The 14,357-nt window shown below is 41.2% G+C and overlaps 1 protein-coding gene across 1 annotated transcript; it reads left to right on the forward strand.

The window, feature by feature from the left end:
- Positions 1–2,163: 2,163 nt before the first annotated feature.
- SOD2 (superoxide dismutase 2) lies at positions 2,164–10,015 on the forward strand. The gene is made up of 5 exons (XM_032185305.1): positions 2,164–2,234; positions 2,734–2,936; positions 7,280–7,396; positions 8,305–8,484; positions 9,490–10,015. The coding sequence occupies exons 1-5, from the start codon at positions 2,206–2,208 to the stop codon at positions 9,633–9,635; spliced, it is 675 nt and encodes a 224-aa protein (XP_032041196.1). The 5' UTR covers positions 2,164–2,205; the 3' UTR covers positions 9,636–10,015.
- The last annotated feature ends 4,342 nt before the right edge of the window (positions 10,016–14,357 follow it).

Raw genomic sequence — 14,357 nt, forward strand, 5'->3', positions numbered from 1 at the left:
TTAGGAAAATAATTGTAAGGTAAGATAAGCTATTTCCTTTGTCATTCTCTACTTAGAGAGTATCTGCTAAATAAGTAGGCTGGGGTGTTTGAATTATTTTCTAAATGAAAGCAACCCAGCAATTAGTTCAGTTAATAAAAAAATGCATCTTATAATTGGCTTGCTTTCTTGCAGTACTTGCAGCAAAGCAGTAGTGAAATACAGTATAATAATGCACACAAATGCTAAACCACAGTAATGTTCATGTTCTCGGCTGTCAGTAAATTCATACAGCCTCTATTAAGGCATTTAATCATCCTGGAGATGATAGTTCATGGATTTACTTCAATATTCAGGAAAGTTTTGTTTACAAATCTGTAGACTTCAAACAATTCATCTTTTATCTGTTGATAAAGTAGTTATTTTTTCTGCTCAGATATCCAGAGTACAGCTGGCTGATAGGTTAAAAAGAGGAAACTTGCATGGTTTTCTGAGGTCCTTTAAAAGGGTGTGGAGGGGCAACTACTGTACTTTGCGTCACAATATTTGGATTCACAATATGGATTTCTGTGGATTTACTGGCAAATTCCAAGATGAGGTAAGTTACTTTAATCAAGGTTGTTCACACTTAACCCCACTGATTTTTTTTTATGCCAGTAAATTTGGGTTCTTTAAGATCTCTGGATACATGCACTTTTTTAAAAAGACAAAACTCAAAAGACTGAGAGCTTTGTGGTAGCAAAGATATTTTCCCATATAGTTTACATTTAATCTAGTATTTGTCTTTATCTTGTAGAATGCTTCATAATGAAGAGCTTTTCTCACTGGCCTTACAGGAGAACTAATTTTTCATGTTTCTTTGAACTCTTTTTCACTAACTATTCAGTACTGATTATTTTATCTGATGGAGTTAAGGTACACAAATGAAGCACTCTGATGTGTGTTAAGGGCCGCTGAACTGACGCTGAGAAACAGGTGTTGGGAAACAAGAAACTCAGAAAAGTGAGAAAAAAATGGAATGGATCAAAAAAGTAAGTAGATGAAATAGTTGAAAAGGTGTTTTTAAGTGCCCTCCTTGTTCCCAGAGGTTAGGATCCTAATGGCAACTAGTATTTCATGGGAGTGTGGAGCTGCTTGCAAGCTCTGGTACAGGCTGCTGCTCTGCCTCTGCTTTCAGTACTGAGGCCTGGGATTTTAAGGTGGTAATGTCCTCCACTGTATGCATAGACATAGCTGGGATCAAGTGACAAATGAAGAAAAATACTTTAAATAAATTCTTTGAGGAAATCCTTTGTCTCATTTCTATGGGTTTCCTTTAAAAGCACAGAGGGCATGTCTGTTTAACAGGTACTTATTTAGCCCACCTTTGCTGAATTATGTGGCACTAAGAATAGTAGTCTGTATGTGTCAAATTGTCAGAGATTTATGCAGTTTGCAAAGTGGACAAAATGTGATTATAAATGGGGAAAATGCATGCAGACTCCTGAGGTCAGAAGGAACTGCAGTGTAGTCTGGTCCCATGTATTCGGTGGGCCTGTTCTGCTGCTGAGCCGTATCCCAGATGGTTCTTCAAGGCTTAACTGCCTGTTGGTTTCTCCCAGACAGTACTGTGTGCATCACAGCTCTTCTCCACAAGTAAGGTTTACACACAGTCAATGTTCAGGCTCTTTTTTAAAGAGGAGGAGGTCAGCTCTCTAGACTTATTTTATGGAACCTTTTTTCACCCATTTCTAGAATTTCTGCTTCCTAGTGGAGCACTGCGCCGAGTGGTCTCACCAGTGTTTGGAAAGGTGATCTTGCTTTCCTATTATTTTCCTGCTTAAAATTAACCTTTGAAACTTCTAGTGACTGATCTACTTATTTTACTGTGTTCACATTGACATATTACGTAAATGTTTTTTCTCCCCTCAAGAATCAGTTTGAAGCACGCTGTACATAAAAGGTAATATGCGAACAATTTATCTCGATCAGTCAAGGGTTTTCAACTGATCACCAGTGCAATTGAGAAGTATTGTTTTTAATGTCCTGTTAGTCTTTGTTAACCGCTGACTTCACAAATAAGAGTCCTAAGGTTATGGCTACCAATTTTTAACTGCAAAAACCACAGGGCGGGTTTGCCTAGGACCAGGTGCTGCCGAGCCCTCAGGCCCAGCCCCTCCGCCGCCTCCCCGGGCGCCTCCCCCGGCCGTGAGGCGGTGCCAGTCGCGCTGCTGCCCGCCCGCCGCCATGTTGTGCCGCCTCGCCTGGCCGGGCCGGTGAGAGCCGGGGGGGAGGCAGCGCCGTGCCGGCCGCTGGGCTGCGGCGCTGGGGGCGGCCGGGCAGCCCCCGGCTGCCGTGGCCGAGCCGCGGGAGGGCGGGGAGGAGGCGGCGGAGGGCTCGTCCCCTGCGCTCCGCTCTCCCCCCGCCATTTCGGGGGGCTGCTGGCGGTGGTCCCGCCCTGCCGGGGGCTGCGTCGCCCGGCTCGGGGCTGCCGGCTCGGCACGGCGCTGCCCCTGCCTGGCCGCGGGGTTTTGTCCCTTCTGCACGCCAAGGTCAAGGCGGAGGGGCCCCGCGGCCGCCCTTCCTCCCGGCCCTGCAGCGTTTCCTCGTGTCTCGTTACAGCGCGGGGTGCTTTAATCTGCAAAACGGGAGCTCAGCTTCTTTATCGAAGACAGCACCTTGCGTGTTACAGCAGCAGATCATAACGGTCACTTCAGCCTGCTGAAGCGTTAAAACACCGAGTAACGCTGCTTCCTTCTGCCTTTTCTCTTCCAGAAGCGGGGCCAAGCTGGTAGCCCCCCTGGGGTGCCTGGTGTCCAGGCAGAAGCACACCCTCCCGGACCTGCCCTACGACTATGGCGCTCTGGAGCCCCACATCAACGCCGAGATCATGCAGCTGCACCACAGCAAGCACCACGCCGCATATGTCAACAACCTGAATGTGGCGGAGGAGAAGTACAAGGAGGCGCTGGCAAAAGGTTTGTGTCCGCAGTCAGCAGATGAGATGGAAGCTAGCTTAAGTAGATGATACGAAGAAAAAAAAAAAGACAACTTTCTTCTACAGGAAATAGTTTCTTTACATTTTTTTGGATTGTGTATTTCAACCTTGCATTTTTTCCTTTTATTTTGTAATAAAGTAAAATGTTACTAAGAGCAGGTTTGTGGTAGGCTTCAGTGTTGCTAGGGTTAGCCAAAAGCCCAAGTTCCACCCTCTGTAGTACTGTAAAATATGGGGAAACTGTGTTGACTGTGGTGGATTTAGTCCGTGTTTACACTAGTAACTGGAACCAAAGCGCCAATAGGAAGTTGCAGTCATTTTACTGAATAAATACTTTGTAATGAAAGCTTAGCAATAAAATTATGTAAAATATATAGAACATGTGCACTTCGATGGTTCACGCATCAGGTGCTTTGCTGATTGTTGTGAAGTAATCTTAGTCCCGTACAAGTGGATGTAAGGCGAATGTCTATGTGATACCCAGTGAGGAGAGCTGAAATTTGTTGTCAGTATGCCACTGGGTCAAATTAAGGGGTCATGTAGCTCGTGCCAATGTGAGGAACTGAAATACATAGCATGACATAAGGGATTTTTTTTGTGTTAATATTTCAAATTGAATCTTGAGATACACTGGCTTTTGTGAAAACTTCAAAGTTGTTTTAGCCAAACTACAGTGAAAACACATGAAATGCTTTTTAAAAGACTAATTTCAGTCTTTAAGTTGGACTAATGAGAATGTGTGAAATATATGTATATATCCTTTTAAGGAGGCGGAATATATTTTTTCTGTAGTAATGATCTTTCTAAAGAGCTTCAGTTTATGTCTAAAAGGTGATGAATTTATAGACTCACTTATGCCTTGTTGCTGAGTGGCTCCATAGTGTAATTTTGTTTGGGCTTAGATGAAACTGTGAAAATTGTCCATGTCTGAGTAATCTTGAGCCCTGTACCCCTGAGAAGTACCAGTGTGCTTGAATATAGGATGTTAATTACTTGTGAAAGTTTAGAGATTTTCAAGTGGCTATGTAAGACCAAAAATAACTTGTGCCATTTAAATTCTAATGAGATTTGATTAAGAATCATGCAATCAAGATTGCTGCTTTGTCCTGCCAGTGGTGGATCCAGGAAAATTGTCTAGCAGAGATTAATTAGTGCAACTAAGGAGGGAAACAAAACTATAAGAAATCAGTATATCTACTGCTGATGTTGCTCGTGCTGTGTAACGACTAAGGCTTCAGCCACTAGTGAAGACAGAATTTCTGGTTGGCAGAAACATCTGCAGTGTCCTGGATCCTCTAAGGTATTTAAAAAAAAAAAAAAAATACTATCAGTTGATAGGCTCTCATCACTTGGTCTTGGTGATAGTGTTTCTAGAGGTAGAATTTAATCTTTCCGTAACGATTTTGCTGCCTGTATTTTGCAATGCATTATGGTTGTCATGCACATCAAAGCCAGACAAATATTTGCTTACACTGTTTTTGTGTGTGTGTTTTGGGTTGGCTTTTTTACTTCAGTGATAGCACAGTATGCAGTGTGTGGGATTTTGACCCTCGTTAGAAAGACTGGGAAGACCAGGCTTTAGGAAAGGGCAGAGTCTGAACTGCCACCTAATTCTGTCAGTACTGTCCTTCTTTCCCCATACTTAAAAATTGAGCCTGGCCAAAACTTTCTGCACAGCATTTCACTGTTCGGTTAGACGTAAATTTATTCACTATATCACATCTATCTCTGTCACATCTATTTGCTATCTCTTCTGGATAACAGAACCTTGGCAATGGCTTCTGTTCAGCAATAGGAGATGAACTAATCTTTTTAGATCATCTTTAACATGTTGTTAACCTATCTGTAGCTGTTTAGACAACTCAAAAGCTTTCTTGAGTGGATTCCATTTGCTTGTGTTGTCAGTTCTTCTGAAAATGAGTATGCACCTCTGTGACAGGATCCAGCATGGGAAGTAATAACTTTATTCCAGAAAGCTTTCAGCATAATCTGGTTCTGATTACTGGTCCATCAAAACATGCAGGATTTTGCCAATTGAAGGATATAACCTTGAAACTTATTTTCATTGAAAACTTATGCCTACTAGAATTTCCCATTCTTTTCTGACAGTTGACCTATGGTGCTTTACTTGGCTTCTGTATGAAGGAAAGGAGTGACTCTTAGCAGCAGACTGAGAAGCTGAGCTGACAAGTCTCTTGAGCACCACCTCTGAGCTGTCTGTCTTGGTTTACTGAATTGTCCTGTGGTTTACTGAGTTGTCCTCAACAACTTCTGGGTTGAGGAGTGCAATAGGCTGGAGGGGGCACTGTATACAAGTAGGTTTCAAGATAAGTTGCAGTAACGTACAGGCAAGTTACTTTTGTCCATCATCTTTTCCAGTGCCAAGTTCAGCAGGACGGTTTTGCCAGCAACCAAACACTGTGTTTTAGGGGCAGCAATCAAATGCTGTCTCAGCTTCACAGTGGTCATGCTTCTGCTAAGGCATGGTATCATAAACAATAACGGTGTTTAAAATGTCCTGAGTTATTTTTGGATTCCTGGCTTGTGATATTGTGGATATGTTTCTGGATTAACTTAAAGGCATGCAGAATTCAAGGAAAATGCTTCAAGATGCTGTTTGACGGGATATGAGAGACGTCGCATCCTTCATTTGATACCTGAATGCAGAAATAGTGTTTGCACTGGCTGCGTTGGATGCTTTATTCCATTCCTGCCCCTGTCTGGTTTTGTTGCTCTGGGTATGGTTATAACTGGAGACGCAGATGCCACATGTTAGTTACACTTTTTTTTTTTTTTTTAACTTGCAGATATTTTTCTGAATAAGAAAAAAAATCTATATTGCACTTGAAAGTGAATTCCTGCAGGAACAAATTATTCTTAAGAAAAGTTTGTAGGAAACTGTTTAGTTTTTGCATCTTAAGGAAAGTCTTTACAATAACAATGATCATTTCCAGCAAAAATTAAGCCGAAGGTGTGTGGTTGAGCATTACTGTAATCTATTGTAACAAAGGATTGAATTCTGTATTTTGGGGAGATTTGTGAGACATCGTGGAACTGAGCAGCTTCATCCAGATACTTTATTTGTATGAGACTTACCAAGGTCATTGTGGTTTCTTAAGGGTATGGAACTTGGAATCCTAAATTCAAACCTTAGTGACAGGTGTGCTGCTGCTTTGTGACTCGTCTTCACGTCTGTCCTAGGATGACTCATTTATTCCTATAGGAGGACTTATGCCACTTGTTCCTGAAAGTGAGGGGGGGAAACAGCTGCCTGCACTGGTGCCTGATTTGAGAATGTACTGGAATGGTGGAAAAAGCTTCAAAAACTTTTGCAATGTTTCAGTTATTTTAAAAGGCAAAATAACAGTCAAAACACTCATGTTAAAGTGGTGCAACACGATTCTAAAACGTAAGGCACTAGTGAATGCTTTAAGGAATATGACATGTTTTGGAGGGGGAGGAGGGATGGACAAGGTTGTCTGACCTTGGGTGGTATGAGCGTTATGTGCAGGCCTGGAAACGAGGGTTAGCATTACATGTGCACTGCTTAGATGTGCTGCGGATGCTTCTAGATGGACTCCTGGTCTTTGTTTTTCTCTTGAAATTAAAGCCTGCCTGGACTGGGGAGTTCACCTATATTAGACAGCGGTATTTGGAGGACAGGTTTCAGATAAACAATTCTTCATGTTGAATAAAATGTCCTGGGTCATCACATCTCTTCCAAAAACAATCAATCAAAACAGCCTCCACCCCCCAAAAAAAAGAAATGAAAAATTGGAGGGAGAGGAACATTGTGGTTTATGTGCTGACTGTAATCAGCAGCTTTTTCTGGAGCACAAACTGTTCACCCTGTTCAAGGTGTTTAAGAAGTTTAAAAATTCACAGTGGGCAAGTCAATGACTTAAAGGGTGAATAGTGTTCTTTTCTAAAACTGGTGGTACTGAGCAATTTACAAGTGTGAAGTCCTTAACACATTCTGGCTCTACTGGTTGCTTTATTTAGCTGTAGAATGGCAGTAGATACTTCAGTACTGTACGTGTAACATGAGCTGCCTGAGAGGTGCAATATTGGCAGGTCACACGTAGTTATAGGACAAGTAAAAGATGAGAAATACTTAATGCAGTTTGCCAGTGGCTATCTAAAATCTGAGTAGCAGTCACAACGCCCCTTACCTTTTTTGTAGATACGCTACGGGCTAATAAGAGTTGAAAGATGTTGGGTATCAGTGGAGGCCTAGTGGCAATTTAGTGTTTACTGTGGTGGTGATGTTTTTGTGATGTTTTTATTTGTCTACTTACTTATTTTTATCTTCTGCATCCTTAGGTGATGTTACAGCTCAGGTGTCGCTTCAGCCTGCACTGAAGTTCAATGGTGGGGGTCATATCAATCACACCATCTTCTGGACAAATCTTTCGCCTAATGGAGGAGGAGAGCCTAAAGGTTTGTTGTGATGGTTTATTGAGTCAGTTTTAAATGACCAGCAGAACTGATGATCTTTTGTCTCTTTGGAATAGTCTATATCTTTATTTTTTTCTGAATTTGCCTTTCTATGCGACAATTACCACAGTTCTGAGGAAGTCAGGGCCTTTTCAAAGCAAGGTAAAAATTCAAAAAGCTAGTTCTGTGCTCAGTGTATTTAATTTCTAAAACTGATTACGTGTACATTGCAAAATACTTGGCTATTGCTGTATATGTCCTTTCTATCTTCATAAGAGAAAATAGCTATCCAGAGCTGTGGTAATTAAGTTCATGTACATGTACTCAGCTTTCACAGAAAGAGAAGAAATGTGCTACAGACCACCCAGCCTAGTGACTGGATTTATGCTCCATTTTCAAGTAGGGATAGTTTAACAGTTAAAACCTCAAGGAAGAAATCCCTTTGGGAGGATAGAGGAATGATAATCTCCAAGTGACCTGCAATTAAAGGTAACGGCCCTATAATAAAGATCTCACAAAAGCTGTTGTGGTCGACTTGAAAGTTTTTGAATGAAGTGTTTATGCCCGTCTGTAGACTGGTGGGATTCAGGTGCATAAGATTTTGAAGCTGAAATTTCCGCTAGTAGCTCAGCAGTTCTGTCCGTTTCTGATGGAGCTTTTTTCGGGTGGCATTCTCAGGAAAAATGCTTTAAAGCTTTGCCTTTGTCTATTTCTGTCTGCTTGCTCTCTTAAGCAGGTTGGGACAGAATTGTTAACTAACAATGCATCTATTTTGTCTAGACAGTTCCTTTTCTCAGAGCCGAACTGCTTCTGCCTCTTTCCTTCTGTTTTCAGGCAATACATGGAAGTTAAGAAGTACCTGACATACTGTGACATTTCTGTGGTTTTTTTTTTTTTTTTTTTTTTTAAAGGAGAACTGATGGAAGCCATCAAACGTGACTTTGGTTCCTTCGCAAACTTCAAGGAGAAGCTAACAGCTGTATCAGTTGGTGTTCAAGGATCAGGCTGGGGGTGGCTTGGCTATAACAAAGAGCAAGGGCGCCTACAGATAGCAGCTTGTGCGAATCAAGACCCTTTGCAAGGAACAACAGGTCAGGTTTTTTTCCTTCCCCTCCACTTTTTGTAGATTTCAGAGGCAAATGTGTGAGATGGGAGAGGGATTTTTTAGACATGAAGAAAAATAGCTGGATAAATCAGTTCACTTCTAGCAGAAGTCAAAAACAGTTGCAGTTTATAAAACAGCATTTGTAAACCAGGACTTAGAAATTCTGTGGAGAGCAATAGGGCTTACAGTCTGTCTAATCAAAAAAAGGGAGATAGATAGCACATACTGTGGAAGTGCTGTCTCACACAGTAATTTCAGTTCAGGCTCCTTTGGACTGTTTCTGAGTAACTGGAGTCGCTTGCCTGTAAGAGCATTGGGAAAAATAATTCTGTTACGTTTAGATTGTTTTCTCTGACAGGAACTATTTACAGAACCCTAGGTATAGGCCAAGCAACAGGAGAGGGAAAGATGCATGTAACACCTCTTGTCTTGAAACAGGCTACTAGGTTTAAGATGGAAGGCTTATAGTGTGCTTCCTTACTATTGGTAGATAGTGATGAATGTCAATTAAATAAGTTATTATTATAGTAATAATAATTATTATAATAAAATAACACTTAAAATGGTCTGTGCACTGCTTATCAGTGGTAAAAAAAAAAAAAAAAAAAAGAAAAAGTATTGAAACAAACAGTGGTAAAGTGGGTAAATATTGCCCCTTCTCTCAGTGAAAACTCTCCACTAAAAACCTCAACTAGAAAAATGTTTTAGTATAAAAGCAAGGAAAGTAATGAAACAGTAACTTGTGATTAAAACAGTGGAAACAAATATTGGTATGGCAAGAGATTCTTTTGTGGTGGTGTATTTCAGGAAGATACTTGTGTTCTTATACATGTAAAAAAAAACCTGTAAACTTATTAAAAAAAAAAAAAAGACCTCAGCTGGTTTCAATTCTGTCTTTCTACAGTTGAAGAACTTGGGTAATAGCAAAATAAAACTTTACATGTGAAGCATTTTTTCATAGACTTAAAGTTTTTATCCTTCTTTTCTACAGGTCTTATTCCTTTGCTAGGAATCGACGTATGGGAACATGCCTATTACCTTCAGTATAAAAATGTTCGACCTGATTATTTGAAAGCCATCTGGAATGTGATCAACTGGGAGAACGTATCTTCAAGATATGCATCATGCAAAAAGTAGAGTGGAATTCTTGCACAGACTACTGAAATGGCACCACTTCTACTTCGGTATCACTCTGGTAGTAGTATCTGTGGCTTACAAATGAATAGCTCTACTGCAGAAAACACTTAGCTCATCCGACAAAAACATTTCATAATCAAGCAAAGTGTCTGCTTGTCTAATCCTGTGGAAGGTATTCCTTAGATTTTTGAAGCTTTAAATTGTTGTGCAACAAAGGGAGACACTTGAAATAATCTTTTCCATTGCATATAAAAACATAGCTCGCCTTGCTGAAGCTTAATGAAGTAATGGATTTCTTTGTTGCACTTAAATACCTAAGTGGAAGCACACACTTTATGTTACTATATGTTACTATGAACAAATAAAAGAATCTTCTGTAATTGTGTGTAACAGACTCATTTTTGGTAGCAGCTGGTCCAGTTACTTGCTTTGAAAAGGGCTGGGGAAGAGAAGCACCTTCTGTAATTTATTGTATTAAAGGCTCTGCAACTTTCTGAGAGATCAGGAAGACAGGAAAAACAAAACAGGCATCGCTGTGCCTGCCTGACTTGATGGTCTTCAGTTATCCCTGCCTTTCCTGGATTTCTTGTCTGAGATCTTCATGTGTTGTAGCAATGTATTAGCTTTTGAAGTGTTACCTTGGGCAGAAGATGGCAGTACTGGGACAGACTCAATTGTAGTTCTTACAGGAATGACGGTATGTGGTACTCATTTCATACTGGTTAAATATATTCTATATATTCATCCTTTAGCTTTAGGGCCTGATTATGTGCCTCAGTCAAGTCTAAACTGCCCACAGCTGTGTTCCTGAAGCAGTAGTAACAGGTTGAACTTCAGGCTTGAGACGGGAATGAAGTGCTGCCTGGTATACGGGAGCATGCCCGAGAGGTCCTGAGAGGCACGAGGAAGGGTTAGTGGGTTTTGGTTGCTCTGCTAGTTCTGTTGCACATTCTTCAGACAGGATGCTGCTGGATGTATGAAGTACTTTGTGCCTAAGTTTTCTTTGAGGGTTCCCAGAGTGCTCCTTTAAGTTCAGGATCGATTCTCAGAGAAACAAGGAAGAGGCTTGCATTGCCATGGTACTAGGCTGCTATTTTGAAGTATCAAGTGGGATTAAGGGGAGAAGTGTTTTTAAAAAAGAAATGCCTTTTATTAGGTGATGGAGGGAGATAAATTGCCACTACCATAGGAACAGTCTTTAACCAAAACTGTGACTAGTCAGATACTGTGTGTTGCACAGGATGGCTTATTTTTACATTTAAAATATATTTTTTTAATTTTCATACTTGGGGATCTTCTGTAGACCTAATTCTCATCTCAGATATGCAGCTTGAGCTGCTGCTGCTTAACTCTGGATTGCCTTATATCTTGTTTAAAACATACACTGACATAGTTCTTGATATCTTGCTATCATGGTTTACTTCTGATAATGTGTGAGGAGTGATGAAGGAAAGTACCTCTACTGATAATCAGTCTGGCAGCTTTGACTTCAGTTAAAAAGAAAAAAAAAAAAAGACTACCAAAGGGTTCATGCTCTTGCTCTCCCAAATCCGAAAGTCTGGATAGCCGGTGTGGAAGTCTATCATGAGGTACGCTCAGCTTTTCCTATGAAACCTTGGTCTTCAGGAGTAAAGACTAGCATCAAATGCATTTTTCCTCCAGTAGGACTTTCTGGCAGAAGGAATTGTACTTCCCAGGGGACACTTCTAATTAAGCAAAGCAAAATCTTTGCTGTAATTATTTACTGGGCTGAGAAGTTCATTTTGAGATCCATCTTGCTACCTTAATGGTGCAGCTTCTTTGTTTCCTTCTAAGCATTTCAGAATGCTTAAAATCTTGATAAAATGCATCATGTAGCCCATAGTATTCCTGATGCCAGACCACTGAAGCAAATCCTTTTTAAGGACTTAATTAGTTATGGAATTGACTAATATTGCTGACAATTATTAGGGGGAGAAAGGAATGGTATTTACAGTACCTTGTAAGTCCTGTGTAGGTGTAAATCAGTAGCTAGCTACAGATACGAAGCTTAATTAGGCAAGTTCATTGCTGAATGCATTGGTACATAAAATTTATGCTCATGCTGTTTTATTTGTGGTTGTATTTTGTTTATTCTGCTGTTGGGTTGGCATCTGGATTAGTAAAGGCTAATACTTTGATTTTAGTTGTTGGGTTCAGTTTATTGAGGCCCAGCTTCACAGAATTTGTCGGGTCAAGCTTATTGATAAGGTGGATTGAGTGGGGTAGAGAGAGAAGCAGGGGCATTTAGATTTCTAGAGGAGGAACAGGGACTTAGATAAGAAGAGAATCCTCTCTTTCTCACTTCCCAGAAGTATCTTCAAAGTATATAGGAGGCATATTGTGTTTGCCATGGAGTCTGCCTGAAGATGGAAGAAACAGCAGATTATTTTCTTCTTTCCTTATATGAGACTACATGATGTGCTGAAACACCATGTAGCAAAGAGATCCTCTTTAAAGACAAGTGAATGCTGAGGCAAGGCTTTGTTGAGTGCTGTAGCGCCTGTCTTGGGCATCATCTCAGTACTGCTTGCTCTTAAAGAACAGAGATGGATGCGGTCTGGGAGGGAATGCTTAAGCCGAGGAGGAAGTCTACATTAACTTCAGACCATGAGGAGGCAAACCATGGAGATCTCAAGCAGGCCCAGCTCTTGCTCAAGCTTTGAAGCCCAGCGCAAGGCTTGGTTTCTGCTGTGCAACAAGTTAAGAAGCTTTGCTAGCTTTCAGTCAGCTGGTGAGCTTGTCCTGATGCCTTCAAGTCTGAAAGCAGAAAGTCCAAATGGAATATGAAAGTTTACAAAATGTTGAGGCAAACGTTAAAAACACTGAAGCAATGAAAATGATTCAATGCATATTTCACTAGACAGTTATAAAGTACTTTTTTTTGTTCATTTGGGGTGTGTGTGTCTTTTGAAAGAAGAAAGGGCTTGGTTAAGCTATCTTAACTCCACGCTTCTGTGAAATCTGGAAGAAGTCTTGGTGTTTATGCCACTAGACCTGAAGTACATGCTTGTAATTTCTGAGTCTGCTAGCAAGGCTGGTGACTGTCAGGGCAGAAGTGCATAAACCTCGTACTGATCTGTTGGTGTTCAGACCCAGCAGTTTGCATTGCAGAAATTGCTTCAGAGGTGGGCAGGTCTGTCTCTCCCCACGTGGGCTAAGAAGCAGGTAAACGATTACAGCTGGCCTCAAATGCCATGTCTGAGCGGACAAGTCCAAGACACGTTACCCAAAATGTAACCTACCTGCAGTTTGTTCTACCTGGAGCTTTCTGGCCCTAACCATGAAAATAGTGTCTGTGTGTAAAGTTGGCTCTAGCACGAACTGTGCAGGATCTCTCACCAGTGAGCATGACATACATTATTTACAGACTTTATCTATAGTTCAGTTAGCACTGAAATTAGGAGTCTTTACCTGGGCCAGACAGAGGAATTGCAAAACTATGCCCACAGTCCCTCTGAGCCTCGCTGTTGTTGGTCCTTGTTTAACTGTGCTCCTTATGAAGGTGCTGTGTGTGTATACACAGTGAAATTGTGTTTAGGTCACAGTATGTTAAAAGAAGAACTTGGAAACGTAAAGCAGGAAAAATATTGCAGCACCTAGCCCAAACCCTCTTGGAAATGCTCATGTACTATGAGTAGAAGGACAAAGTGCGTCAGGGTGATGTGATAGAAAGTGCTTATAGGTGGCAAAGCTGCTGCACTGGAAGCTTGGTTTGCAGACTAGGAATGGATTTCAGTGACTGAACTTTTCAGCAATGGGTGCAATGGGATCTCAAAGGGCAGTACACTGCTGGGACATGCAAGTGAACACTTTATATTTTTTTAGAAGAAAAAATATATAAAAAATTAATATATATATTTTTTCTTTTATATTTTTTTCTTGTAAGAAGGCACCTAATGCTGGTTGCAAAGCACATGCTTATCCCTGAACTAGAAAAGGCTGGGGCAGGTTAAGGCCAGCCGAACCAGGCTCTTGCAGTCCCTTTGTTGCCTCTCCCCGAGGCGGGCAGTGCGCGCTGATGCTGTTGGCAGTTCTGGAGATCCCGGCGGGTGGCGCCTTCATCCTGCCCTTGGGACAGGAGGGATCTGCACATGTGCACATTGCAGAGCAGTACTGCGTGAAAATAGATAAAAGGTGTTCTATTTTTTTCTCCCCCAGATTCTACTTTCCACCTCACGTTTATTTCACCTTCATCTAGAGCAAGTCTTTTTTCAAAAAAAGAAAGCTAAATGCCAAACCACTCCAGAAAATGCCACCTGTGACTCAGCCTGCGAGCTGGTAGGCTCCTGCAATAGACGTAGTAAAAACTACATACAGAAGACTCAGTTGTCTTTTTGTTTTGCATTCAAGATTTTTTTTCTCTATTACAGCAAAACAGGTTTAAAACGTGGCCATGCCTTCCTGCTAACATTTTACATTCCTACTGCTGCAACCTCTCAGAAGTTAATCATTACGCTAGCACAATGCAAAAGACTTCTGGTTGTATTCATGCCTAATGCTCAGCAGACAAAATACTGGTAAGTTTATAGGCTTAGGCTGCCTTTTCCTTGAAATGCTTTCTGCTTAATGTTGAAAAGTAATGCCTTTAGATTTCATCATAGCTTCTATTGCCCCTTTGATTTGAAAAACCAAGCTGCTTTGGGCATCCATGGTAGGTGTGTGTGTTTGCAGGGCTGGAGCCACTCCTGTCCCGGAGAACCA

Source organism: Aythya fuligula, chromosome 3 (assembly GCF_009819795.1).
Source record: "Aythya fuligula isolate bAytFul2 chromosome 3, bAytFul2.pri, whole genome shotgun sequence".
In the NCBI taxonomy this organism is placed as follows: domain Eukaryota; kingdom Metazoa; phylum Chordata; class Aves; order Anseriformes; family Anatidae; genus Aythya; species Aythya fuligula.